Source organism: Schistocerca serialis, chromosome 3 (genome assembly GCF_023864345.2).
Source record: "Schistocerca serialis cubense isolate TAMUIC-IGC-003099 chromosome 3, iqSchSeri2.2, whole genome shotgun sequence".
NCBI classification, from domain to species: Eukaryota; Metazoa; Arthropoda; class Insecta; order Orthoptera; family Acrididae; genus Schistocerca; species Schistocerca serialis.
Window position 1 is genome coordinate 418,355,544 of NC_064640.1, and position 23,467 is coordinate 418,379,010.

The 23,467-nt window shown below is 42.0% G+C and overlaps 1 protein-coding gene across 1 annotated transcript in view; it reads right to left on the minus strand.

The window, feature by feature from the left end:
* LOC126470294 (protein MON2 homolog) overlaps positions 1 to 23,467 on the minus strand; it is a 219,911-nt gene that overhangs the window by 158,055 nt on the left and 38,389 nt on the right. The window contains exons 4-9 of the mRNA XM_050098049.1: positions 22,893 to 23,135; positions 21,480 to 21,605; positions 19,321 to 19,518; positions 7,703 to 7,958; positions 957 to 1,110; positions 522 to 773 (exon numbers count right to left, since the gene is read on the minus strand). Of these exons, the coding sequence (XP_049954006.1) occupies positions 522 to 773; positions 957 to 1,110; positions 7,703 to 7,958; positions 19,321 to 19,518; positions 21,480 to 21,605; positions 22,893 to 23,135 (1,229 nt within the window). The remainder of the gene's footprint in view (positions 1 to 521; positions 774 to 956; positions 1,111 to 7,702; positions 7,959 to 19,320; positions 19,519 to 21,479; positions 21,606 to 22,892; positions 23,136 to 23,467) is intronic.

Sequence of the window (23,467 nt, forward strand, 5' to 3'; positions counted from 1 at the left end):
CACACACACACACACACACACACACACACACACACACACACAGAGAGAGAGAGAGAGAGAGAGAGAGAGAGAGAGAGAGAGATTTGTCGCTGCACACATACTGCAGCACTGAGCACACCTACTTGTTATCTTAACATTTATGTATTCCTGTCAGCTGGCTGCACTGTTTCTTGTTGGTTATTGTATGTACTACACCTAGCTCCACATTCATGCTGGGATGTTTAAAACATGTTTTCCATAGACCACATGATAATTTGTAACAGATCTTTATCAAATATTCCTCTCTCACATAACTGTATAATTCGTTTGTCATATAGTGTTTCATTTAACGGTATGCAAATATCAAAGAGTCTGCTTCGTATTTCTGCATTTTGATACCTTCATTATATCCTGCTCTATGCAGAGAAACCTTGGACGACAATAATAAGTTCCTTGAATATAACAATGGACTTATGCACCTAAAAATTTGAAAGTTTTTTAATTTTTAAAATGAATATGTGTAGCAGCAACTTACAACTTACCTAGCATCTATCAGGGGACTGAGTGCCGCTAGCAGACCACACCAACTAGAATTTATAAGCTGGCAATGAAGAACTTTTTCCTCTTCTGACCCACTGTACTTTCCTGGTGCAGGCTGTTCTTCGACTGCAGGTGGTGTACCTTCTATTATGATTGCAACAGAACGGATTATATCCAAGAGGCAAGCATATGCCACAGATATGCCATACCCATCTGGAATCACTGGTGGTTCTATTTTATCCAGCATTTCAAGGCTGAAAAGTATATTTAGAGCTACATGTTAACCAATAGGATGTATGAATAATCCACAGTGATTTTTTTTTTTTTCCTTTAGAAAAAGGTAAGAGTTAAATCAAAAACAGTGCCGCAATCAGGTCCACTGTTAGGTAAAATATGGATACTAACAAGAAACAAACAGCATGCTTTGGAGTACTCACTATGTTGCTCTTGCCTGCCCACTTGAGAAGGTAGCTACGACAGGGAGCCATACTCCTCTAGAGAAGAATCCGGGCTGTGGAGACACCCCAGGTCCCACTGGCATACCTGCTAGCAGTGCAGGCGGCTGGCCCTGAGCAACAGGCACTGCTGCACCTGCCAAATGTTCAGGCTTATATCAATAAACTAACACTGTTGTAACAATACATATTTAAATATTACATGCATAGTCTGCTACATTAAAAATTTAAATCAGGCATCAGTAATTGCAGCTCTACAATTGATGACAACATGATTTGAAGAGAACTTTCATATCTGTAACCAAGTCACTATTCTTTTGTTCAGTTAGCAAACAAAACAGGAGAGCAACGCACTTCAGAATGGCTAGAAATGAAAATATTTTAGCATTTAAAACACATGTCCATATGCCATATGGGCCTGCACACCCCTGATGAACCAGTTTGTGCCCCTATGTTGTACAAGTCAGAGAGTACCTGCTGCCACATGGATATTTAGTGTGCCACCAAAACTGCTTTGGGTTATAATGTGGAAGCAGTTCCTTTCTCTGTAACTAGAGGGCTGCACTTAATGAGCATTTCACTTTCGTAGTTATTTAAAGAGTTACAAAGAGAGAGCCCTCTGCAATTCACTCGCAGGTAGGTATGAAGTTAGAAGTGATGCACAAGCTGTTGGAGCCAGAGAGCTTTGATGTTTTACATGAGGGATCAGAATTGTAAATAGCAGATGCAGGCAGAGATTATTCATACTTTCAAGACATGCATTTATCTATATTTCAGTTCCCTTTTTAGCAAGTAGTTTAATCCCACTTTTGCGCTGACAGTAGCATTTACAAATCTGTTTCCTTTTGTGTTCTCAGACTACTGATGCAAGCAGTCTAAAAGATGTCGTAACTTAAGTAGTCTGTAGTGAAGTTACATAAAATTAACTTTTTTTCGTATTATTACGCGTATGTGTGTCTTCAAATCAACAAAATTCTGATTATTGGTTAACAGACTAGTTTCTGTAACTAGAGTTTGTTAGTAAATTGCCAAATCACAACTGAACTTATGCTACAGATGGACCACCAAAATGATCATGACATGTTCCTGGGCACATTAAGTGTTCCCACTGCTCTCGTCATATAAAGGTACGTAATGCATCCAGGTACACTATCGAGCATAATTATTTTGGTGGGACAGGTGTTATAGTGTAAGGAGGCATAAATTTGCAAGTAACCTCCAAGTCTTTGATCACTCTGTAGTCAACATTATTGTGGCACTGTACTCCTTCCCTGTGTGTATCTTTTCAGGGTTGTGTTTGGCACTGATTTCATTTTTATTAATCACAATGAACAACCTCACTGAAGTGAGATGGTAGCGAAGATCTTGAAACAGGAGAATATTCAATAAATGGACTGGCCTGCACATTCACCCCCCCCCCCTCTCCCCCTCCACCACAACCATCAGCCCGCTACATAAATCCCATTGTGCTTGTGGGATGCGATGCGGAAGATATCGCAACACATACACACGCACAAACAGTCATCCTGCAGTTGCGAACTGCACTGGAGGAGGAATGAAATGCCCTACCACAAGAACTCATTACCAACCTTGTGGCAAACATGCGAGCACATTGCAGAGTATCCCTGGTGATCACACATCCCTTTAAGAACCATGTCCCACCTTTTGTAATGTCCAGGGGACCACCATACATCATGGTGACTTCAGTGTAACTATTCTCTTCTAATTTCTGTTCATCTCATTTTGTACTTTCTTCAGTTATCTTCTATACTATATTTTAGCAGCTCTTTCTATGTAGGGTCCAAGTTTCATCAAGCAATTAGTTGGCATGCAAAAGTTACTTTCGTCCCTAAGTTTCACATAACAGTGTATTTATACATATACAGAATATTACTGCAAATTACAATATCTGATAAATAAGAATGTCCCAGAACCTTTGAGAAATCAGAAATGTTAAATCAAACACCTACAGAAAGCAGGAATCAAACCATTGAGCTGCACATCACCAGCTGGCAACTACAATCTCTACACCACAGTGTGTGATATGGCAGTACAATTCTTGTGGACCTGAGCTGCTTCAACAACTGCTGCAGATAATTTTTGGAAAATACATTTAGTACAATGCTGACACATCTACAATATTTGCATTCTGTTCTAAATGCGTATGTATCCCAGATGGTAATTAGTAGATTTGTGCCTTCCCTTGGATGACTGAAATATCAATTGTTTTTATTTTAGGCCCATCTTTGACACTTACCTCCATTCAGATAATCTCACAGTATGACTGCAATTACCTTATTAGACACTGTGGAGTAAGAGGATATTAAACAAATGGACTGACCTGCCTGTTCCCCATCCTCCCCCCCTCCCCCCATTTAAATCCCATCGTGTGGATGTGGAACATGATGACGAGACATCACAACACATCCACACATCTTTGGTGTACATACAACCTACCTGCCCTATATACATTCAATTCACAATTTAATATTTCTCTTCTGTTTATTTCTGGTTTCAGCAGCTTTCTGCGCCAAGTTTTGTGTCCAGAGGGTTAATATTAATGGATGAGTAATTCTGAGGCCTTATCCTAATGCTTCTGTGATTCTATTTTAGTTTTCTGACCTGTAACGTTTACAGCACCTTATTGTTCATCTGATATACAGAGAGGGTCCCCCAACATAAAACACCCGGTGTGTTGCTTCCAGAGTGTAGTGCATAGTTAATGTATACACAGAGAAAACATAATTCTCCACTCAATGAGAATCCACAGGGCCTATGATTTAAGGCTTCCATCCTGTTACGAACCAGGAGATGATTGAATTGATTCACTCCCACATTAAGTGATAGACAGTCAAGACAGTACAACAAAAATCAGGTTTTCAAAATGCCAGTACCAGTTATAAAACACACACAAATGTATGCTGTTTGTATTTCATTGCCATGTTTAAGATGGTGTTATGCATTTAAGGCCTTAATTTATCAACAAATGACCATTCAGAGTTTAATATTCCACTGACTTTTTATGCTGACAATATCAGTTCTGACATGACATCAAAGTGTGACATTCTGCAGACTGTTACTGAGGTTTCACTTCTGTTACCAGAGGATTGATCAGTGAAGGACAAAGAATTTTAGTGCAATTAGAATGTGATCACCTGTGAATCCCACCAGAAAGGACAAAGTGCCCCCCCCCCTCCCCCCAATGTGCATCAGCAACAGTGTAAGATGAAGTAGCTACAGAAAATAAATAGTCAACACACAAATATTTATAAACCAGTCCTGCAACAGTTAATGAATTGTGTGTCCCTTGCCTAATGGGAAACAATTCTTGGGGAAAGGATAGCAGTTATCAATATGAAGGTACTGTTGGTGGTCTGTACATGAAAAAGTTTGTCCTGTAATGAAGATTTTGCAGTGATGATCAATCCCTTTCCAAAATGCTGAAAGTCTGTTTGAGGCTTTCATAAAGAGGCTCTACTATCCCCCCTCCCCCTTTTACCTGCCAGCCTACTCCACCAACAGATATTATATGGCATATTCACACATGCTTCTAATTCTCCAGCCACTTCCAGTAACCAGCATTATCCAATACCACCCCCCCCCCCCCCCCAGACTGAAACAACTTATCCACATCCTTCAGCAGGGCTCTTGACTACCTTTAATCATGCCTTGAAGAGGAGGAACAGTTTCCCCACCATCCTTGACACCTACCCCACAGTAGTATTTAACTGCATCCCCAATCCACAAAATATCATTGTGCATCCTTAACCCACACCTACCCCACCCAGCCCCTTGCCACATCCACAGCAAAGGCTCTGAGCACTATGAGACTTAACAGCTATGGTCATCAGTCCACAGCAAAGACTCACGTATTAGAGCTGTCACATGCGCCTAACAAGCTCATCATATTTCAGTTCTGCCTATGGCACATCATCCCCGTCGGGCCACTTGTGAAAGCAGTAGTGTCATATATCAACTCTGCTGAAAATTATACATAGCATTCTAAGAGGGTATTACCACTGACCAGCTGTCTTCCAGAATGAATGGCAACCACCAAACTGTGGCCAAGTGCAAAGTTGGCACCCAGAGACAGAGCATTCTGCTTAGCACAACACGCTCAACTGCTTTACAATCAGCATCATCTGGAACATCTCCATCCCCCTATTGAAAACCAGTTTACACAAATTTCATACATGAGATCTGTCCCAACAACACATCCAGCAATGCTGGAATTCCCCTGGCCACAATCTCCAATAGTCACTGTCCTACACACATCACCACACTGCCTCCATCCCATCCCTTAATCGCCCATCCACCTCCCCTCCCTTCCACCTCACACTACTTCAGTCCATATATTCTAAGTTTAAACCAACACAGTTGGTTCTTAAGTGTCCCTCTTCCTCTGTTCTATCCTACTCCCCTCCATCCCCAAAACCTGCTACTTCATCTTGGACCATACACAACTCTCCTACCTCTCCCTTCCCTCCACTATCCATAACCTTCTCTTCCCTTCATCCCTCCCCCACTCTTCCTATCTCCTTGTTCCTCTCAGTCACCTCACCTGCCACAACCCCTCACTGCATACGCATAGCAGTGTTCCAACAATGTACCACAGAAATAGGGGGAGAGAAAAGGGGGAGGGTGTTTGGGGTTGTTTGGGGAAGACCAGACAGCGAGGTCATCGGTGTCATTGGATTAGGGAAGGGCAGGGAAGGAAGTTGGCCATGCCCTTTTAAAGGAACCATCCCAGCATTTGCCTGGAGCGATTTAGGGAAATCACGGAAAACCTAAATCAGGATGGCCGGACATGGGATTGAACCGTCGTCCTCCCGAATGCGAGTCCAGTGTGCTAGCCACTGCGCCACCTCGCTCGGTTAAAAGGGGGGGGGGGGGAAGGGAGAGAAAAGGGGGGGGAAGAGGGAGAGAAAAGGGGGGAAGAGGGAGAGAAAAGGGGGGGAAGAGGGAGAGAAAAGGGGGGGAAGAGGGGAAGAGGGAGGGAAAAGGGGGGGAAGAGGGAGGGAAAAGGGGGAGAGCTCACTTATGAGTATGATGTTGCACTGAGGCATTCTGACCCTCAACTGTTGTAACTGCTCCTTCGTATCCTGGATACTGACACTGGACTGCTGTTGACCACTGAGCCAGTCCCACACTGTTTTATCGGGGACAGATCTAGGAATTTTGCTAGCCACAGAAGTACCTTAACATCACACAGACAGTTCATAGAGAGAAGTGTCACTTGTGGACAAGTATTGTTCTGTTTAAAAATGACACAATGATGCTGTGGCATGAGAGGTAACACATGAGGATACAAAATGTCCGTCACGTACCACAGAGTTCCCTCTATCACTACCATATGTTACCTGACATCACCCCCAACATCCCCACACACCACGATGCCAAGAGCAACACCACTGGGCCTCTCCAAAAAACTGGAAAAATGGAACCTCTTTCCAGGTCACCACCATACTTCGACAACTGTCGTGCAGGGTAGTGCAAAACTGTGATTCATTGTTGAATGATGCTGTTCATCAACAGTCCATAATTTCCAATCACATCACAACACCAAATACATCTGTTTGTTTTGTGATGTGATTTTAACAGCAACCTACCCATGGGACAATAATTCCCTAGTCTGGCTATTGCTAGTCTCTGATTGACAGTGTGGGACAACAGAGAACATTGTCGAGGGTCCATTACTTTTTCTCAGATTCTAGGCACAGATGCAAACGTGTAAGGATGAGTCTGAGGGAGAATATGGCAATTCTCCCTTACAGTAGTCGGACATAGTCGACTTGTATCTCAATGGCAAGTATGCCTGCCAACATGTTCCCATGCTGTCCCACACTAGGCCACAAAAATATGGATATTGCACAATTCAGTCTCCTGATTAAATAAAGACCCACAATGAGACTCCGTTGGGTGCTGGTAATGTTGTCTCACATGAGTAAACATCATCACCATGTCCTTCACTGTGATCACTCAACATCTGATGATGTTCATGTCTCTTATATACCACACAAGTCCTGGTAACAACATTAAATATGGAAAATATTAATGCAGTCTAGTGGCCATTTACCTGTCACAGAGAACTGCAACTTTAATCATTTACATTCTTGTCTATGTAGTGACTTTTCTAGTAAGATAGTGTACGTTCTTATGGGAATTTAATAATCCTGCAAGATAACAACACTTAAACACTTAGACAAAAATTTCACACAAGACAGTTCAGTGCATGGAGTAGCCAGCTTCATCTCCTAATCTCAGTCTGGCCGAGTACAATTGGCTGCACACGGTTGGCAAGTTTTTCGCATTTCTACATGCCAGACTCTTCCTGTGATGAAAGCAGACTTACAATGATAATGACATTCACTCATAGATGAGCTGACAGACACCAATATTAACGACATCACACACCACTGTGTATGCTATATTTCACTCTAGAACAATCACATACTGTACTAATGTTACTTGTGCTATACCGAACCGACACATGCATTTTGTACATTTCAAATATCTTCTATTTTGGGTTAAATTTCTTGACTGGACCACACTGTTGTGTTTTATTTATGCTTTTTTCAACAATTCTGCTAAGTTGTAACTCAGCTAAAACAAAATTTTTGAATGATTTTTATTTTGTAAGTTTTTCCTTGATTTACAGAAACAAATGTACAATACATCTATAAATAACTTTCAATACAGACACAAAAAGCTACAGGCGTTGCACATACCTGACACAGATGCTTGGCCCATTAACTGTGGATTTACAAAGAGTGACTGGACATAAGCACCAAGTGAATTAACAATGTCTTGAAAAATATTTGTAGCGTGTGCTTTAAGGTCGTAACATTCACAGAATGACTTCAGTAATTCTGGCTGAACAGTCATTTTATGCAAGACTTCCAATGCGAGAGAACGCTGCCAGGCTGGTTTATCCGGATCCAGAAATTTTACAATCAGTGATAGGAATATTTCACATTCTGTAACCTGCAAATAAAGTTAAGATTTTTACAATTTTTAGTGTATAAAAGGATTGTACTATATTTAGCCATGCATCACTATCGTCAATTAACACATTTGAATTTCATTCTAAAGTCTTAGTTTATTATTGCTAGCACATGAAAAACAGTAACCAGTTTTAAGTGGTTAGTATTTCATTTTAATTTCTGAGCCCAGTCTGTTTCTCATTCAGTTTGAAATGAGCACACAAAAGCAAAATTCTTTGGAAAGCATAAATATTGACAGTATTATCCCAAATATGATTTCAGAAAGATCAAGCCATCTTCATTCAGACAAAGGATCAAGTTTTATTATGTTCTGGTCACATCACACTGTCTACAGGAAATGGAAAGTGGTATCCTTGCTAATACTCTGAATAATATATAAACCATTACTTCATAAAACTTAGTGCAAATTGATTTAAGTCAGGCTTCTGTACGGTTAAGTAACTTTAAAATTAACAACTGCTACAAAAGCACACTAGATACAACTTTTGTGAGAGATAATTAAATTCACCAGCAAAATTTATAAAATCTCTATAAATATTTGTTTTCCTGCATTGCACTACCACAGCTAACCACCTGTGTTTCATTTGTCATGAGGTTTTGCAACCTATGTGCACACGAGCATGAATGATAAACTGTGCTGACACGAATGCATCAGTAGATGAGGTATTTTGTCCTACTCCCAATAGAACTAGTGGTTTAAATTGAAGTGGCTTCATAAGCTGTAATCAACAATGTTAGTTAAATAAAGTGTCTCATACACCCTTGCAAATGAAAGTTTTTCTTTGTGTTATCCCAGATGATGCACATTTTAAAAAAAGCTACACTACACTATCAGGCCCTGAAGACCGTGAGATGTCTACCGATCAACGTCTCATCCTCCACTCTGTATAACTGTGAGGATGCGGTATGGAGGTCATGCAGTCAGCTAACTGCACTCTCAGCCGTTTCCAGCTTTCCACACCTTCAAGCCATTATTTTTTATACAAGTAGCTCCTCAATTGGCGTCACGAGGCTGAATGTACCATGTTCCAGTCCTTCCAGCAAGGATAAAGCCCTGACAGTACAGGAATTGAGCCCCGTTCTCCACACGAGAGTCTGATGTGCTGATCACTTGGCTATGGAGGCAGATCATTGTATTCTTTGGTATGTGATAAATTTACATATAAAATGATTCTGAATTGAAAGGTGGGGTCAGGGCAACCCACTAACAATGTGCAGCTGCAATGTCAGATGAAGTGTAAAACTAGGACATCAGCAGCTAAAATTGAGGGTAATGAGTCATCTAATGTCAGTGTTTGCATTATAGTGGTAAATGTGGGGGCACGCTATTAAAATATGCACCACTTATACAGGGGCACTCAACTCCAGTTATGTGGAGCTGATAAGAATGTATTCATGAGTCAGTCTAACATGGTTGACGCCGTGAAGCAGAGTTGGCAACAAAATCCAGATTCTCAGTGGAATGTTCAGCATGAAAACATCACTGCAGTTATAGAATCTTTTAGGGTGGGCAGCATTTTGGTGGTATCAACAGCACACAAATCCCTATTCTACAATGCTGTAAAGTTGTTGGGATACGGTCCTCCTTAAGTCATGGCACAGTGTCTTTAATTGTTGGGGATCCTTTTTTGTAGCCTCCTTCGTGAAACAATATTTCCTGCGACTCCGGCATGGTTAGGAGTCCAGAGACATATGAGGGACATTCATGTACAAATGAAATAGTTTGTGGGAAGAGTTTTGTGCTTTCATTACTTTACATTAGAACAGCTGACAAATAAAAATTGTTTTGTTTGCAATTGCAATATTGGATTTAATGATGATGTGTCTGCTTGAAGTTTTCACATTAGTTGAACAACATTCAGTGATTGGTTTTTGCTTTCTGAAAGTGAAAGAACTACTAAAATATTTTCTTAAATGATTTTACAGTATATTGAAAATTGTACAAACTGGGAACATTTTTATAAGTCAGTAAAACCATTTAAAAATAGTCAAACCTCAGTGACTGACAGGCAACATACTGGCCAGCCAGTTGAAGAGTCAACTCTTTCACTTGAAACACACACTGATGACATTATTCCTGAAGACCGACATGTTACAGTTGAACATATAGTAAACACAGTTGCAATATGTGTTGGCACAGTTCATAACATTATCAGTAACAAGCTCAAAGACAGCAAAACAAATGCAAGGTGTGTCCTGAAAGAGTTAATGCAACAACACAAGAAAACAAGAATATACAAACTTGAAAGAATGTTATGGAAGGTATAGTTACCCTTTTCTAAACAAAACAAGATTCTAGTCAATGAAAACTTGGGTACACCATTTTGAACCAGAGTCCAAAAGAAAGCATTAAATGTAAGCACACCAACTCATCTGTCCAAAGGAAATTCAGAATGCAAGCATCAACAGGAAAACTCATGTTGGCCATCTTTTAGGATGACCTAGGTGTCATCTTTTCAAAAATGAGGTGGACAAAGAATTTATGGAGAAAGTGACTCAAACAACAAGATAAAGACTTCTTTGGATCAGGTATGCAAGAACAGCAGAGCAGTATGTTGATGATATTCTACACCCCATTTTGTTGCTCTCCATGGCACACCATCCTGGGCTTACATTTCAACCAGATAATGCCCGCCAATACATGGTGAGAGTTGCTACTGCTTGTAAACCGTACCTTGGCCAGCAGTGTCAGTGGATCTCTCCCCAACTGCGAACATTTGGAGCATAATGGACGGGTCATCCACCAACTCAGGATTTTGACAGAATTTGCCACAATATCCCTAACAACTACATCCAACAACTATCAACCACCTACAAGCCAAATAACTGCTTGTGTAAGGACCAGTGGTGGACCAATGCGTTATTGCCTTGCTCAATTTGTGAAGCCCTTTCTCTTGAATAAATCATTCAACTTCTCTGAAATTGTAATCATTTCTTTGTCTGTCTGTACATGTACATCACCTCTACTGATTTCAGCCCCATTTGGCTAATTCCTTCATGATGCTCATTGTTTTTTATCTTAAGAGTGTATTTAAGAGCTCACATAATGGTTATTAGTTCTTCAGTGAAGACATTACGTTCCTATGATGGGGTGTTGTGCACTGTTGCCTGTATGTGTGAAGACATAACTCATTTGGAAAACTCACACTTGAACCATCAGCGTAAATGGTTTCCAAATTCTGTAACTAGTTCACCAATGAAAAAAACAGTTTTCATAGGATGGATGCGTCCGATACGTCTTTTTGGCTGAAGGAGAGCTCTAGACAAAGTTGTGGGTAATGTTACTCTAAGTTTTTGTGAGAATGATTGCAAGAGATAATTCAGGAAGGTCATGTGTAATTTAGAGAGGATGGATTTTAAACAGGCTAACAGAGTGATACCAGACCATGGGCATTTTTGTGAAGGTTGTGTTCTTTTATCTGGGAATAGACTATGATGATTTGGACAGCCCTTGAGGTTACATTTATTGACAGTATAGTTTAGCAGTAGTTGAAGCTGTCAAATCTGTATGAGTGTACTCTTGTCTCTGTCAGGATGCTATCATAAATGCACCAATTTGGAGTCTGATCCCACAATGATGTATGGTATCTAAAAGACGTACATGTAGATGTTGAGGCTGTTAATCCATAGGCCAGGCTACCATAGTCCATAGGGGCATAGTATGAGAGTGTTATCAACATTGCTGAAGACTGGAGTAATCAGCACCCAAAGAAGAGTTCCTCAGGCAGCACAGAGCATTAAGTTTCATTTGGCACTTCTGTTTGAGGGGGGAGAGAGATAGGGGGAGAGAGATAGGGGGAGAGAGATAGGGGGAGAGGGGTAGAGAGGAGGTAGAGAGGGGGTAGAGAGGTGGTAGAGGGAGGGAGAGGGAGAGAGAGGGAGGGAGGGAGAGGGAGGGAGGGAGAGAGAGGGAGAGGGAGGGAGGGAGAGGGAGGGAGGGAGAGGGAGGGAGAGGGAGGGAGGGAGAGGGAGGGAGGGAGAGGGAGGGAGGGAGAGGGAGGGAGGGAGAGGGAGGGAGGGAGAGGGAGGGAGGGAGAGGGAGGGAGGGAGAGGGAGGGAGAGGGAGGGAGGGAGGGAGAGGGAGGGAGAGGGAGGGAGGGAGAGGGAGGGAGGGAGAGGGAGGGAGGGAGAGGGAGGAGGGAGAGGGAGGAGGGAGAGGGAGGAGGGAGAGGGAGGAGGGAGAGGGAGGGAGGGAGAGGGAGGAGGGAGAGGGAGGAGGGAGAGGGAGGAGGGAGAGGGAGGAGGGAGAGGGAGGAGGGAGAGGGAGGGAGGGAGAGGGAGGAGGGAGAGGGAGGGAGGGAGAGGGAGGAGGGAGAGGGAGGAGGGAGAGGGAGGGAGAGAGGGGGAGGGAGAGGGAGGGAGGGAGAGGGAGGAGGGAGAGGGAGGGAGGGAGAGGGAGGGAGAGAGGGGGAGGGAGAGAGGGGGAGGGAGAGGGAGGGAGAGAGGGGGAGGGAGAGGGAGGGAGAGGGAGGGAGGGAGGGGGAGGGAGAGAGGGAGGGGGAGGGAGAGAGGGAGGGGGAGGGAGGGAGGGGGAGGGAGGGAGGGGGAGGGGGAGAGGAGGAGGAGAGGAGGGGGAGAGAGGGGAGAGGGGGGAGAGGGGGAGAGGGGGGAGAGGAGGGGAGAGAGGAGGGGGAGAGAGGAGGGGGAGAGAGGAGGGGGAGAGAGGAGGGGGAGAGAGGAGGGGGAGAGAGGAGGGGGAGAGAGGAGGGGGAGAGAGGAGGGGGAGAGATGAGGGGGAGAGATGAGGGGGAGAGATGAGGGGGAGAGAGGAGGGGGAGAGAGGAGGGGGAGAGAGGAGGGGGAGAGAGGAGGGGGAGAGAGGAGGGGGAGAGAGGAGGGGGAGAGAGGAGGGGGAGAGAGGAGGGGGAGAGGGGGAGAGAGGAGGGGGAGAGGGGGAGAGAGGAGGGGGAGCGGGGGAGAGAGGAGGGGGAGCGGGGGAGAGAGGAGGGGGAGAGGGGGAGAGAGGAGGGGGAGAGGGGGAGAGAGGAGGGGGAGAGGGGGAGAGAGGAGGGGGAGAGGGGGAGAGAGGAGGGGGAGAGAGGAGGGGGAGATGGGGAGAGAGGAGGGGGAGATGGGGAGAGAGGAGGGGGAGAGGGGGAGAGAGGAGGGGGAGAGGGGGAGAGAGGAGGGGGAGAGGGGGAGAGAGGGGGAGAGAGGAGGGGGAGAGGGGGAGAGAGGAGGGGGAGAGGGGGAGAGAGGAGGGGGAGAGGGGGAGAGAGGAGGGGGAGAGAGGAGGGGGAGAGAGGAGGGGGAGAGGGGGAGAGAGGAGGGGGAGAGGGGGAGAGAGGAGGGGGAGAGGGCGAGAGAGGAGGGGGAGAGGGCGAGAGAGGAGGGGGAGAGAGGAGGGGGAGAGGGGAGGGGGAGAGGGGGAGAGAGGAGGGGGAGAGGGGGAGAGAGGAGGGGGAGAGGGGGAGAGAGGAGGGGGAGAGGGGGAGAGAGGAGGGGGAGATGGGGAGAGAGGAGGGGGAGAGGGGGAGAGAGGAGGGGGAGGGAGAGAGAGGAGGGAGAGGGAGAGAGAGGAGGGAGAGGGAGAGAGAGGAGGGAGAGGGAGAGAGAGGAGGGAGAGGGAGAGAGAGGAGGGAGAGGGAGAGAGAGGAGGGAGAGGGAGAGAGAGGAGGGAGAGGGAGAGAGAGGAGGGAGAGGGAGAGGGAGGAGGGAGAGGGAGAGGGAGAGAGAGGAGGGAGAGGGAGAGAGAGGAGGGAGAGGGAGAGGGAGAGAGAGGAGGGAGAGGGAGAGAGAAGGAATGGCGATGTTGGCAGCAAGTGAAGTAGTTCTGGTAGTGGCTTGTGGTATGCTGGTTGGTCACTAAAAGGCTAACAGCTGATGGCTGCCCACTTCGTGAGGTACTTTCCTCGTTTTACTGGGATAATTCAGGAGTTGACATGCAAAAACTAACATGACCACTAAATTCAGTTTTCCTTGTTCTAAATAAAACTTATTTCTGGCATAAATATGAATGAAGATAAGATATTGCAATACAAACACCTTTAATTTTGTGCCAAAAGTCATTTCACATCTGTAAATCAAATTTACAATGAAAACATTCCTTTAAAAATATATTTAAATAGGTCATGTTCTCATTTGCATTAATCATTCAGACATGTTCAGCTCTAAATGGTTTTCAAAAGCAAATATTTTTTTTAATTACTTATGTCCTATTGTATGTGATCTAGTATATCACATTACATATTTGTAATAGTTCAGTATGCGATATCATGGAAACAATTATAAACTGGCAACAGTAAAATTTATATTCAGCATTTTACCAAAAGTTCTGATTTTATCGTTGCTTCACACTTACTTAAAATATTTCAAATCACCGTAACAGAAAACAATGAGGTAACAACTGCATTACCCATTGTTAGAATAAAAATATAAACCAGAAGCATCATATAAACAATCACAAGCAATTTCCTCTCACTTTGTGCCATGGTATATCGTCAATGATGGATGTATACCAACTTAAGTCCTCTTAATGTTGCGAGTGTGAGATTGGATGGCTGAGAAGTACTTGAGCTTATAGTTAAGAAAAGAGTTTCGTACTGGCCCATGCATGTTTCCAAAGAGACTTCTGCTCTTTACATCTTGCTGGGACCTCTAGAATGCAGATGCCTCCAAAACAATATGAATGTTTCCCTTGTATATGAAAATTAGTTTCATTTCACTTATGTGATCTAAATTTTGTAGGCCTTTAGATATGGATTTCACATATGTCACTGTCCAATAATCACCAATGTTCCTTACTTCACCCACTGACTGGCAGACCTCATTATATTCCTCTTTTGTTACAACTGTTGTCCTGTTTCGTAGAAGTGTCTCTACTCTATCGAAAATGTGGTCAGCAGGTAAGTGACTGTTTCCTCATAAGAATAATTACTACTTCGCAATATTATTATGAGGAAGCACAGAAGCAAAAATTGATGCTAAAAGCTCCACTGCATGGAAATCAAGTGACTGGAATAAGTGTCTTCTATTGGCCGTAACGAATTAGTTGTTCTTTGCATGAAATTAATATGTGGCCTTTGCAAGAAAGAAATGTGATTCAAATGACTAAAATCTATCTCTCACAGTGACGAGGAAACCTATAAAATGACACTCATTCACTCAGTCCCACCTCACTTGCATTAGCCCACACAATCACTGTATCTCACAGGCCTTAATACAATGGAGGAGGGTGGAAAGTGCTATACAAGGGATTGAAACAGAACTAAAACCACAGAAGAGCTACAATAAAGGCACAGGGACTCAGTAAAGTATTGGGAGGAATCTGTTCATAGCAACTGGTTTTGTGGACCAATGTACAAACTCTACCCAATGCCCTGCCAGGGTCAGCTCAATTTTTATAATAAGCTTTGTAATTTCACAAGAGGATAGTATTCTGTTGAGGATCTGGTTTCCTATATGTCTATCCAACGTACAGGTGGAATGCTATTAAGTGTTTAATAACAGAGGGCAGAAGTAGCCATTACAGTTGCTGCATAGAGTGCATAGAGGAGGGGGGGGGGGGGGGGGGGAAGAAATCAAAAGCAACAACATTTTTTGTCACAAATCAAAGTGAGCCGATACTGTGTATTGTGGGGGATTGTTGTCAATTTGCCCAATTTCTGTAGGTAACAATGGGGATTCAGGACCACTGGAGTTACTGGGTCTGTCTTTCCTTACAGTTTCTTGTTTACACCCTCTCTCATCCTCCTTTTAGGATTTTAGTTCCAGCTGGGAAATGTCTAGACGGCTTACTGGAACTGAAGATGGATGGTCCATCCTATGGCCCAGTTCCTACACCTCCTTCAGCTACTAGTTATTGTCAGGGTGTTGGGATGAGGTTGATCTGTAGGGTATGTGTAGGGGTGGAAGGCAGCACTCCCTGAAGAGGGATCTATTGAGGAGGCTATTGCTCTGCTTTGGGAGACAAGGTTGACATCTTTGAGGTAGATGTAGAAGGGATAATATGGAAGGGAAAGAGAGAGGGAACAACTTCATTTCCCTTATGGGGTGTGCTTGGAAGGCTGATCAGGCATATTACTGAGCGAGGGAGGGTGAGTAATCTTTTTCACTGTAGATGGTACCTTTGTTAATAACTGTCTGAAATTTTTCATCATTTGTACAGGATGCAAGCATTCATACTTCTGAGCCTCAAAGTAGGTTTTTGGTCAAAGGATTTAAATTCTTATATTTTGCATTCTTTTCTGAAGACAAGGCAAAGTGGTGAGCGAGCAGAATATTGTTCTCGACAGTTAAGGTAAATCTTTGGTTTGCACATAGCGTGTTCTTGTGTACTGGTTCACCACAGTTTCTATAAATTGTGTCATCTGTACAGTGTGAAAATATGCATCCCAGTTCATAAATTTAAAACAATGCATATTAGGAAGTGCATAGCATCTGAGGTAATGCTAACAGAATATTTCCTTCTCTTTGTCTGAGAGTATGTCACCTTCAGAAGCCAGGGTGAAGGCTTCAGTGTCTGTACTGTCAAACCTTGACTACACTGGACATGAAAGACAAAGCAGACTTCAAATCTTTCTATGTTGGCATGTTATTTTTCAATCTGTTAGTAGTATAATGTCACAATGAAAACTTTTCTTTGTACCATGTTGAAACTCTTTTGGGATGCAATTATGACTGAGAGATCTTCACACTTGTTGCACTAGAGCAAGATTGGCGACTAGGTGGGAGATGATGTTTTGATTAATACTGATCCATTTCCTACCAAGGTGACTTTGCTGTACTTATCTTTAGTTGTTCTACAAAGAAAAATGGTTCTCCATCCGTTCTGGTATAGACCAAGTATTGTTGAGTGGTTGTTCTCCTTGTCTTGTAAATCAATTTTCCTCCCATGGTGTAGATAAGGTAGGAAATGTGTCGATATTGTGTGTCTCATCTCTTTAACTATCTGATCTTCCATATAAGACTACTGGGAGCATATGACCACAAGATGGGAACAGTCTGGAGCTCTTCACTGCAAGTTGTTCACCTTGGTGGCACTCCAGCTGAGGCTTGTCCCCATCAATGCAATGGCTACCAACAGTGTGATTCGTGCATGGTGAAAGGGCTACAGCTGTGCAAGTACTCAGTGAATCCCTCTATGAAGGATTGGCTACCATGTTGGGTTTTGGGCACGTTCAATGTATCTCGTATATATCAGGTGAATAAAATGGAGTATGAAATCCAGTAAGGCTTGTTTTGAAAAGTGGACTTTCAAACCCAGTAACAGGGATCCTACATGACTAGTAAAAAAAGATAAGGTATACGTTAAGATGGTGGAAGAATGTCCCAAATTGGAATCCTTGGGTAAGCTCAGGCCACATCAAAGCAGCCCCCAGAGGGGAAGGATGGTCAGAGGGTGGAAGGGGTAGGTGGGTAGGAGTGGGGAGGAGAAGGGGAGGGGGAGGAAGAGGAGGGAGGGAAAGGGGGGAGGGAGGGTGAAGGGGACAGAGGGGAGGGGAGAAATGCAGCATGGCATAGGATGAAATACCATAATGGCTCAGGGCACGGCCCATGCTCACTGTGCACATGTTCACCAAAGAGTTGGAGAGGAGGGGTCAGAAAGATAGAGTAGACTCAGGAGTTGGTGCATTTATTGTAAAATGATGCAGAAATAATAGGTTCATCAAGGCCTAATGGGAATCTAACTGCAAATTTATATGAAAAAAGTAACTGGCATTGGTGTACTTCAATAAATATTGGCTGTTTCTACCACCTGCTAGATTCAGCATATCAACATGTATACTGCCACCACTGTATACTTCATGAGGATAAGACAATTCACACCAGTGCGTGCGTGGAAACAACCCCCCCCCCTTCCACACACACACACACACACACACACACACACACACACACACACACACAAAGCCTCTATGTGAGCATCAGGAAGAGGGAATCAGTGAGACATTTACGTTTCAAGCGCACATTGTACATAAACATGTGCAAATGTAAAGACACAACAAAGTGGCAAAAAGGTGACATGTCCATGGCCATATGGTGTGCAAAGTTGCTGGATTTGTTGGTGTTTCATTGTGGATGGTTACAAGTTTCTAGAAGCAGTGTAGTAACGCACAGTCAAAAACACGATGTCAAAATTGTAATCGGAAAAAGATACTGACAGAGGGAGTGGAGATGCATTTCATGGCTTGTGAATCAAAATTGCTTTCAAATCCAACATGAATTTCTGCATGCAGTGAATGAAACTCCATCCCAACCTGTTCGCAAGAGAGCACTGGAACAGGAACTGCACGCAATGAACATTTGGAATTGGTCACCTCGCAAAAATCCATTGCTCACACAAGCACATACTGCTGCATATCTTCAATGGGCTAGAAATCATCGAACATAGACAGTAGCCAACAGGCAAAACATAGTTTGGTCTGATGAATTACATTTTTATCTATATTCAAATGAGACACACATCACTGAGTGCACTGAAGGTCAAATGAAGCAATTCAGCCAGAATGTGTGCAAGCTTAGGTGCAAGCCGGAGGTTTTTTCTATTATGAACTGGTCCTGCTCACTCGAGGTGACCACAAACATGAACCAGCATGTTTATTTAAAAATTCTGAATTATCACTTGGTGCCTTTCAGTCAACATCTGCATGACGAGTATGCTACTGATACCCCTATTTTTCAAGATAACAATCGCAAAGTTCATCAGTCTGGAAGAATATATCGCTTGTTATCTGAACACTCCCCCACTTTGTTATACCATGAGTAGCCTGCAATATCACCTGACTTGAATCCGATAGAATATAAATCAGCACACTCAAATTTGGTGGAACTGCATGATCAAATCCTCAGCGAGTGATTTAATCTGGATGCAATGTACCTGCACAACCGTTTGGACTAACTTCCCAACCGAAACCAAGTGGCTATCAAGTCCAGGGGCAAAATTACATGGCAGTAAATCTTTCTGTGAGATTATGTAGATTTAGATCCAGATGTAGATCAAACTGACTGTAATTAGTGTGAAGGCTGTCAAACACATATCCAATATTTACATTCTTCAATTGTTGCATCTCAGAGTGAGCAACTGTAGACTGTTCAGAATACCATACATACAAGAGATAGCAACAACCTGATATATATACTCTCCAGAATATTTGCCTACAGCATTAGGAAAAATAACATTGTAAATGGGCAAATAAACGTAATAGTGTATGACTAAGAATGGAATAAAAGGTCACACTATGTATTAGAAGTACTAAATTAGCATGCTGCACTGGATTATTTTCACAGAAATCACCTAACAACAGATTCTAGGTGTTAGCTTTTGATGATGAAAATTTAAAAAACTAAATTCAAGACAAAGAACTTTATTACTCCATAATACTATTTCATGACAGACTTACCAGCAAGCTGTGATATTTTTGAATTAGAATAGAAACTACCCTTAGCAGTCTCATGCTTATTGGAAAATACGGCTTGTCCAATGGAGTTGCTTGTTGTATACTCTGTGGTACAGAACTTCGATACTTTATATTTGGGGAAAACAATTTTATAACCAATGCACACACTCTTTCCTTTAACAAGAAACTGAATTCTGGATGCTGCAAGTAAGAAATAGAGCAAAATTATTAGTTAGTAAGCAAATTGAAACATCTACATTTCTGTATATGAAGTCTGAGTCTCCGCCACTGCCAACATTCGGCAATGAAAGATACAATTTTCATAGAAAACAAACTAACTACTATTCATGAAATAGTTCAATTACTTATTTATTTAATTTGAAAACAGAGTTTCAAACACAAATAGTCCTTATAGATCAACTACATAAAGTCCAAACTTGTGTATTATATTATGTTTGTACTTTTTCCACAGTTGGGTACAATTAAAGTATCAAGAAAAGCCTATACCACAATATACGAAGGTAATCCCAAAAGTAAAGTCTCCTATTTTTTGTATAAGTAAAGAACTCTGTTTGTGTGGCAGTTGGTCACACTGTTATGAAGAGTGCTTCATGCACTGTGTGTAAACATGCACACGCCACGCTGAAGTGCTCAGTCTTGGCTTGGCAGCTGTTGAAAATGGAGCTCCTGTTGGATGTTACCGCCACATGCGAATTGCACGCAGTTATTTGGTTTTTGAATGCAAAGGGCACTGCACCAATTGAAATCCATCGCCAATTGATGGAAATGTATGGTGAGTCATGCATGGATGTCAAAGATGTTCGTAAGTGGTGTAGAGAGTTCGCAGCTGGTCGGACCGAAATTCACGACGAACAAGGGAGCGGGAGACCATCAATTTCTGAGGAGACAGTATTGAAGGTTGAGCAAAGCATTCATGACGATCGGCAGATCGCCCTGGATGATCTCTGCACGTCGGTTCTTGAGGTTTCCCCGAAGCACCGCTCACAGGTTTTTAATGGAAACATTGGACTACCGGAAGGTGTGCGCAAGATGGGTGCCACGCATGCTGACTGAGGACCACATATGGCAATGAGTTGATGCTTCCCGTGCATTTCTTCACCGCCTTCCACCCGAACAGGACAACTTTCTGGACTCAATTGTCACGGGTGACGAAACTTGGGCACACCACTGTACACCTGAGACCAAGCAACAATCACGCTAGTTCATAACTTTCTGAACAGCACAGCGGCAAGTTGGTATGACATGGGCATACAAAAACTGCCACAGTGTCTACAAAAATGCATCGAGAGAAATGGTGATTGTGTCGAAAAATAGCTAAGTGTTCAAGCTGTAAACTGATGTAAACCATTGTAGAAATAAACAGGTCTATGTACTTATAAAACAACAGGAGACCTTACTTTTGGGATTACCCTCATACGTATATAGGTTATGAAACAGTTTGATCATGAGATTCTCTTTTCATGTGAAACAATTTCAAACTATTTTCTTAAGTGTGTCATTCATAGAGTTTCTTAAAAGTGATCGACAATAGACATATTTTAGGTGACTGGTTAGATTCCATACAGCATGTAACAACTATTTATAAGAAATGTTTATTGAGCATTTTGCACCACTCTGATGGCTCACTAATAGTATTACTTTCTCCACAGTAGTAGTGGGATATATTGATCAGCTATCCTCGTATTCCTTTCAGAACAGATTATATGACTTTAATTCTGTCCCAAAAGCTGCCTATTCTCTTGGTGTAATGCTTGGTTTTAGGCAGTGCAATAACATTCAGCATTCTGAAGTACAGTCTGCAGTGAAAGCTTTGTAACTGTTTACTGTATGACTGACTATGTGATGGTAATTATGTGATGAATAAAAGAGTGCTGATTTCTTGAGACTATCTTTCTGTATTAGTACTGATGTACTTAAAAATTAACTCTTTCAGCTAGAGACAATCAAGAATAAAGTTATATGGCATAAAATGTGCGATTGGCACCATGAACATGGTTTAAAATCATTTGAAAATTTTCAAACCCAATCATTTTTACAGTATGAAGCTAAATTTAGCAAACTAAGCAGCTGCCGAAAGATTTCTTTCTTTTTTTTTTTTTTGCATAAAAAACAATGTCTGTGCTAATATATTCAAAATGTACCTGGTAAAATACAGATGAAAAATTTGTCAGAACTGACTCCAGCAGTTCCAAGCCAAATGTGCGTGTCATCTCAGTCATTCCAATCAACCAATATGGTTGATCAGCATTTACAAGCTGCACAAGGTCCTGATCAAAACAAAAAGAAAATTCAATTTTACCTACATTTTTAGACTTAGTACATTTGATTAGAGCACATAAATGACTAATTTAGTTTATAAAAATGTCATTCTTAATTAACCCTTTCAGGCCCTCTGGATAAAATTGTGTACATTAACTTTTACTGTGTTTAAGCTGCAACAGAAGTATTTTTTCCCAATGGAAACCTGAATGTTCAACCTTTTCATCATGCCCAAGTGCTGCCAACTGTTGGGCATCACTATGAAAATATCAGCAAGTCAATACAGCAGTGTGAAGCATTTCATGAACACCAGAATACACGGATGTAGTTGGTTCGCTATATTCCACTGTATAAATGAATATTGTCATTATTATTCTGCAGGTAATTATTGAGTCATCATTTTACTATTTATTACAATATAGAATATTTCATAATTAGTTATTTCAGACCATAAAATGAAGCCAAGTGTACACAGTATGTTTTGAAAATGGGTACACATGTTTGTATAAATCTTGCATCTAAGGGCATTACGAAACTGTGTAAGAGCATTACCATATAAAGAAAACTTTTCCTTCCACCAGAAAAAAACTGGTCTGAAAAGGTTAATGTAGGCTATAGTGAGCACACTATGACAAAATATTATCATTTTATTATGTAATAACTCACATAAAATTATTCTGCCCACTTTTTATTTCATGCACGGGTGCAAGAAGCAGCTGAGTGTTGCTTGCAAGTTTCATCTGCACTACAGACAACAAGAACTAATATTAACCTAAAAATTGTAAGAGTAAAATATTGGGAATACAGAAAGTAAGGCGAGAAAATATTTTGGAGGTGGGGTTTTGTGGACAGCCTTTCCCTTCCACACATGTAACAGTTATGTTATATGCTGACAGATGATCTTGTTTTCATACTTCCCTTTTACTTTTTGTTTCCCACTGAAGTTCTTTCTATCCACTAAATTCATGCCAGCCGCTTCCCTTCCACCATGAATAGACGACAAAACATCGTAACCATAACATCTGTTTTGGAAAACCCTCATCAATACTTCATTCTCATTCTTACACACCATGCACGCACGCACCCACGCACACACCAAATGTATGAAAACAAGATTATCTGTCAGCATATAACTGTTAAAGATGTAGAATGGAAAAGATTAAAATAATAATAATAATAATAATAATAATAATAATAATAATAATAATCGAAGAATTGTATAATCTTGCACAATGAGCTCTAGAAAACACTCAAGGCACATAAAGTAAAGGAATAAGAAGAAACATCTCACTAACCTGAAACATTAGATATGCATCAGCAGCACATAGTCTTAAACCTTTAGGTGCAACATTACTAGGAACTTTCAGCTCCTCCAGATTAATATCTTTCTGCACTCCTGTGTCACGATCATAGTATGCTTCATCTTCGGCAACAACTCTTTCAAATACTAATGAAACTAATTGTCTAACAGTTGCTCCAGCAGTATTAATAGTTGTTGAATCTTTGGTAAAATGTAAACGAAAACAAAGAACCAAATTCTGTAAAGAAAGAACATTTAAAAATTTTCAGCAACAGAAACATCAGCCGACCTCTACACAATATTTTCAAATTTACAGTAATATGGCACAGTCCAGTGCACCTAATTCAACCACACCAGACAATAAAATTCTCTCACTCAGAAAGTCAAAGAAAAATTGAAATATTTCATACAGCTATTTTTTTAATTTTACACAAACAAAAACGTCATAAAAATAAAAGAAATAAAGACAACTTTTTCAGTTACATTTACAAAAACAGTTGCTTTGAATTGTTTGTTGAGTTCTTGGTTATCATTCAAGTCGGAGGAAATCTTGGTTTTCATACCAAGAGA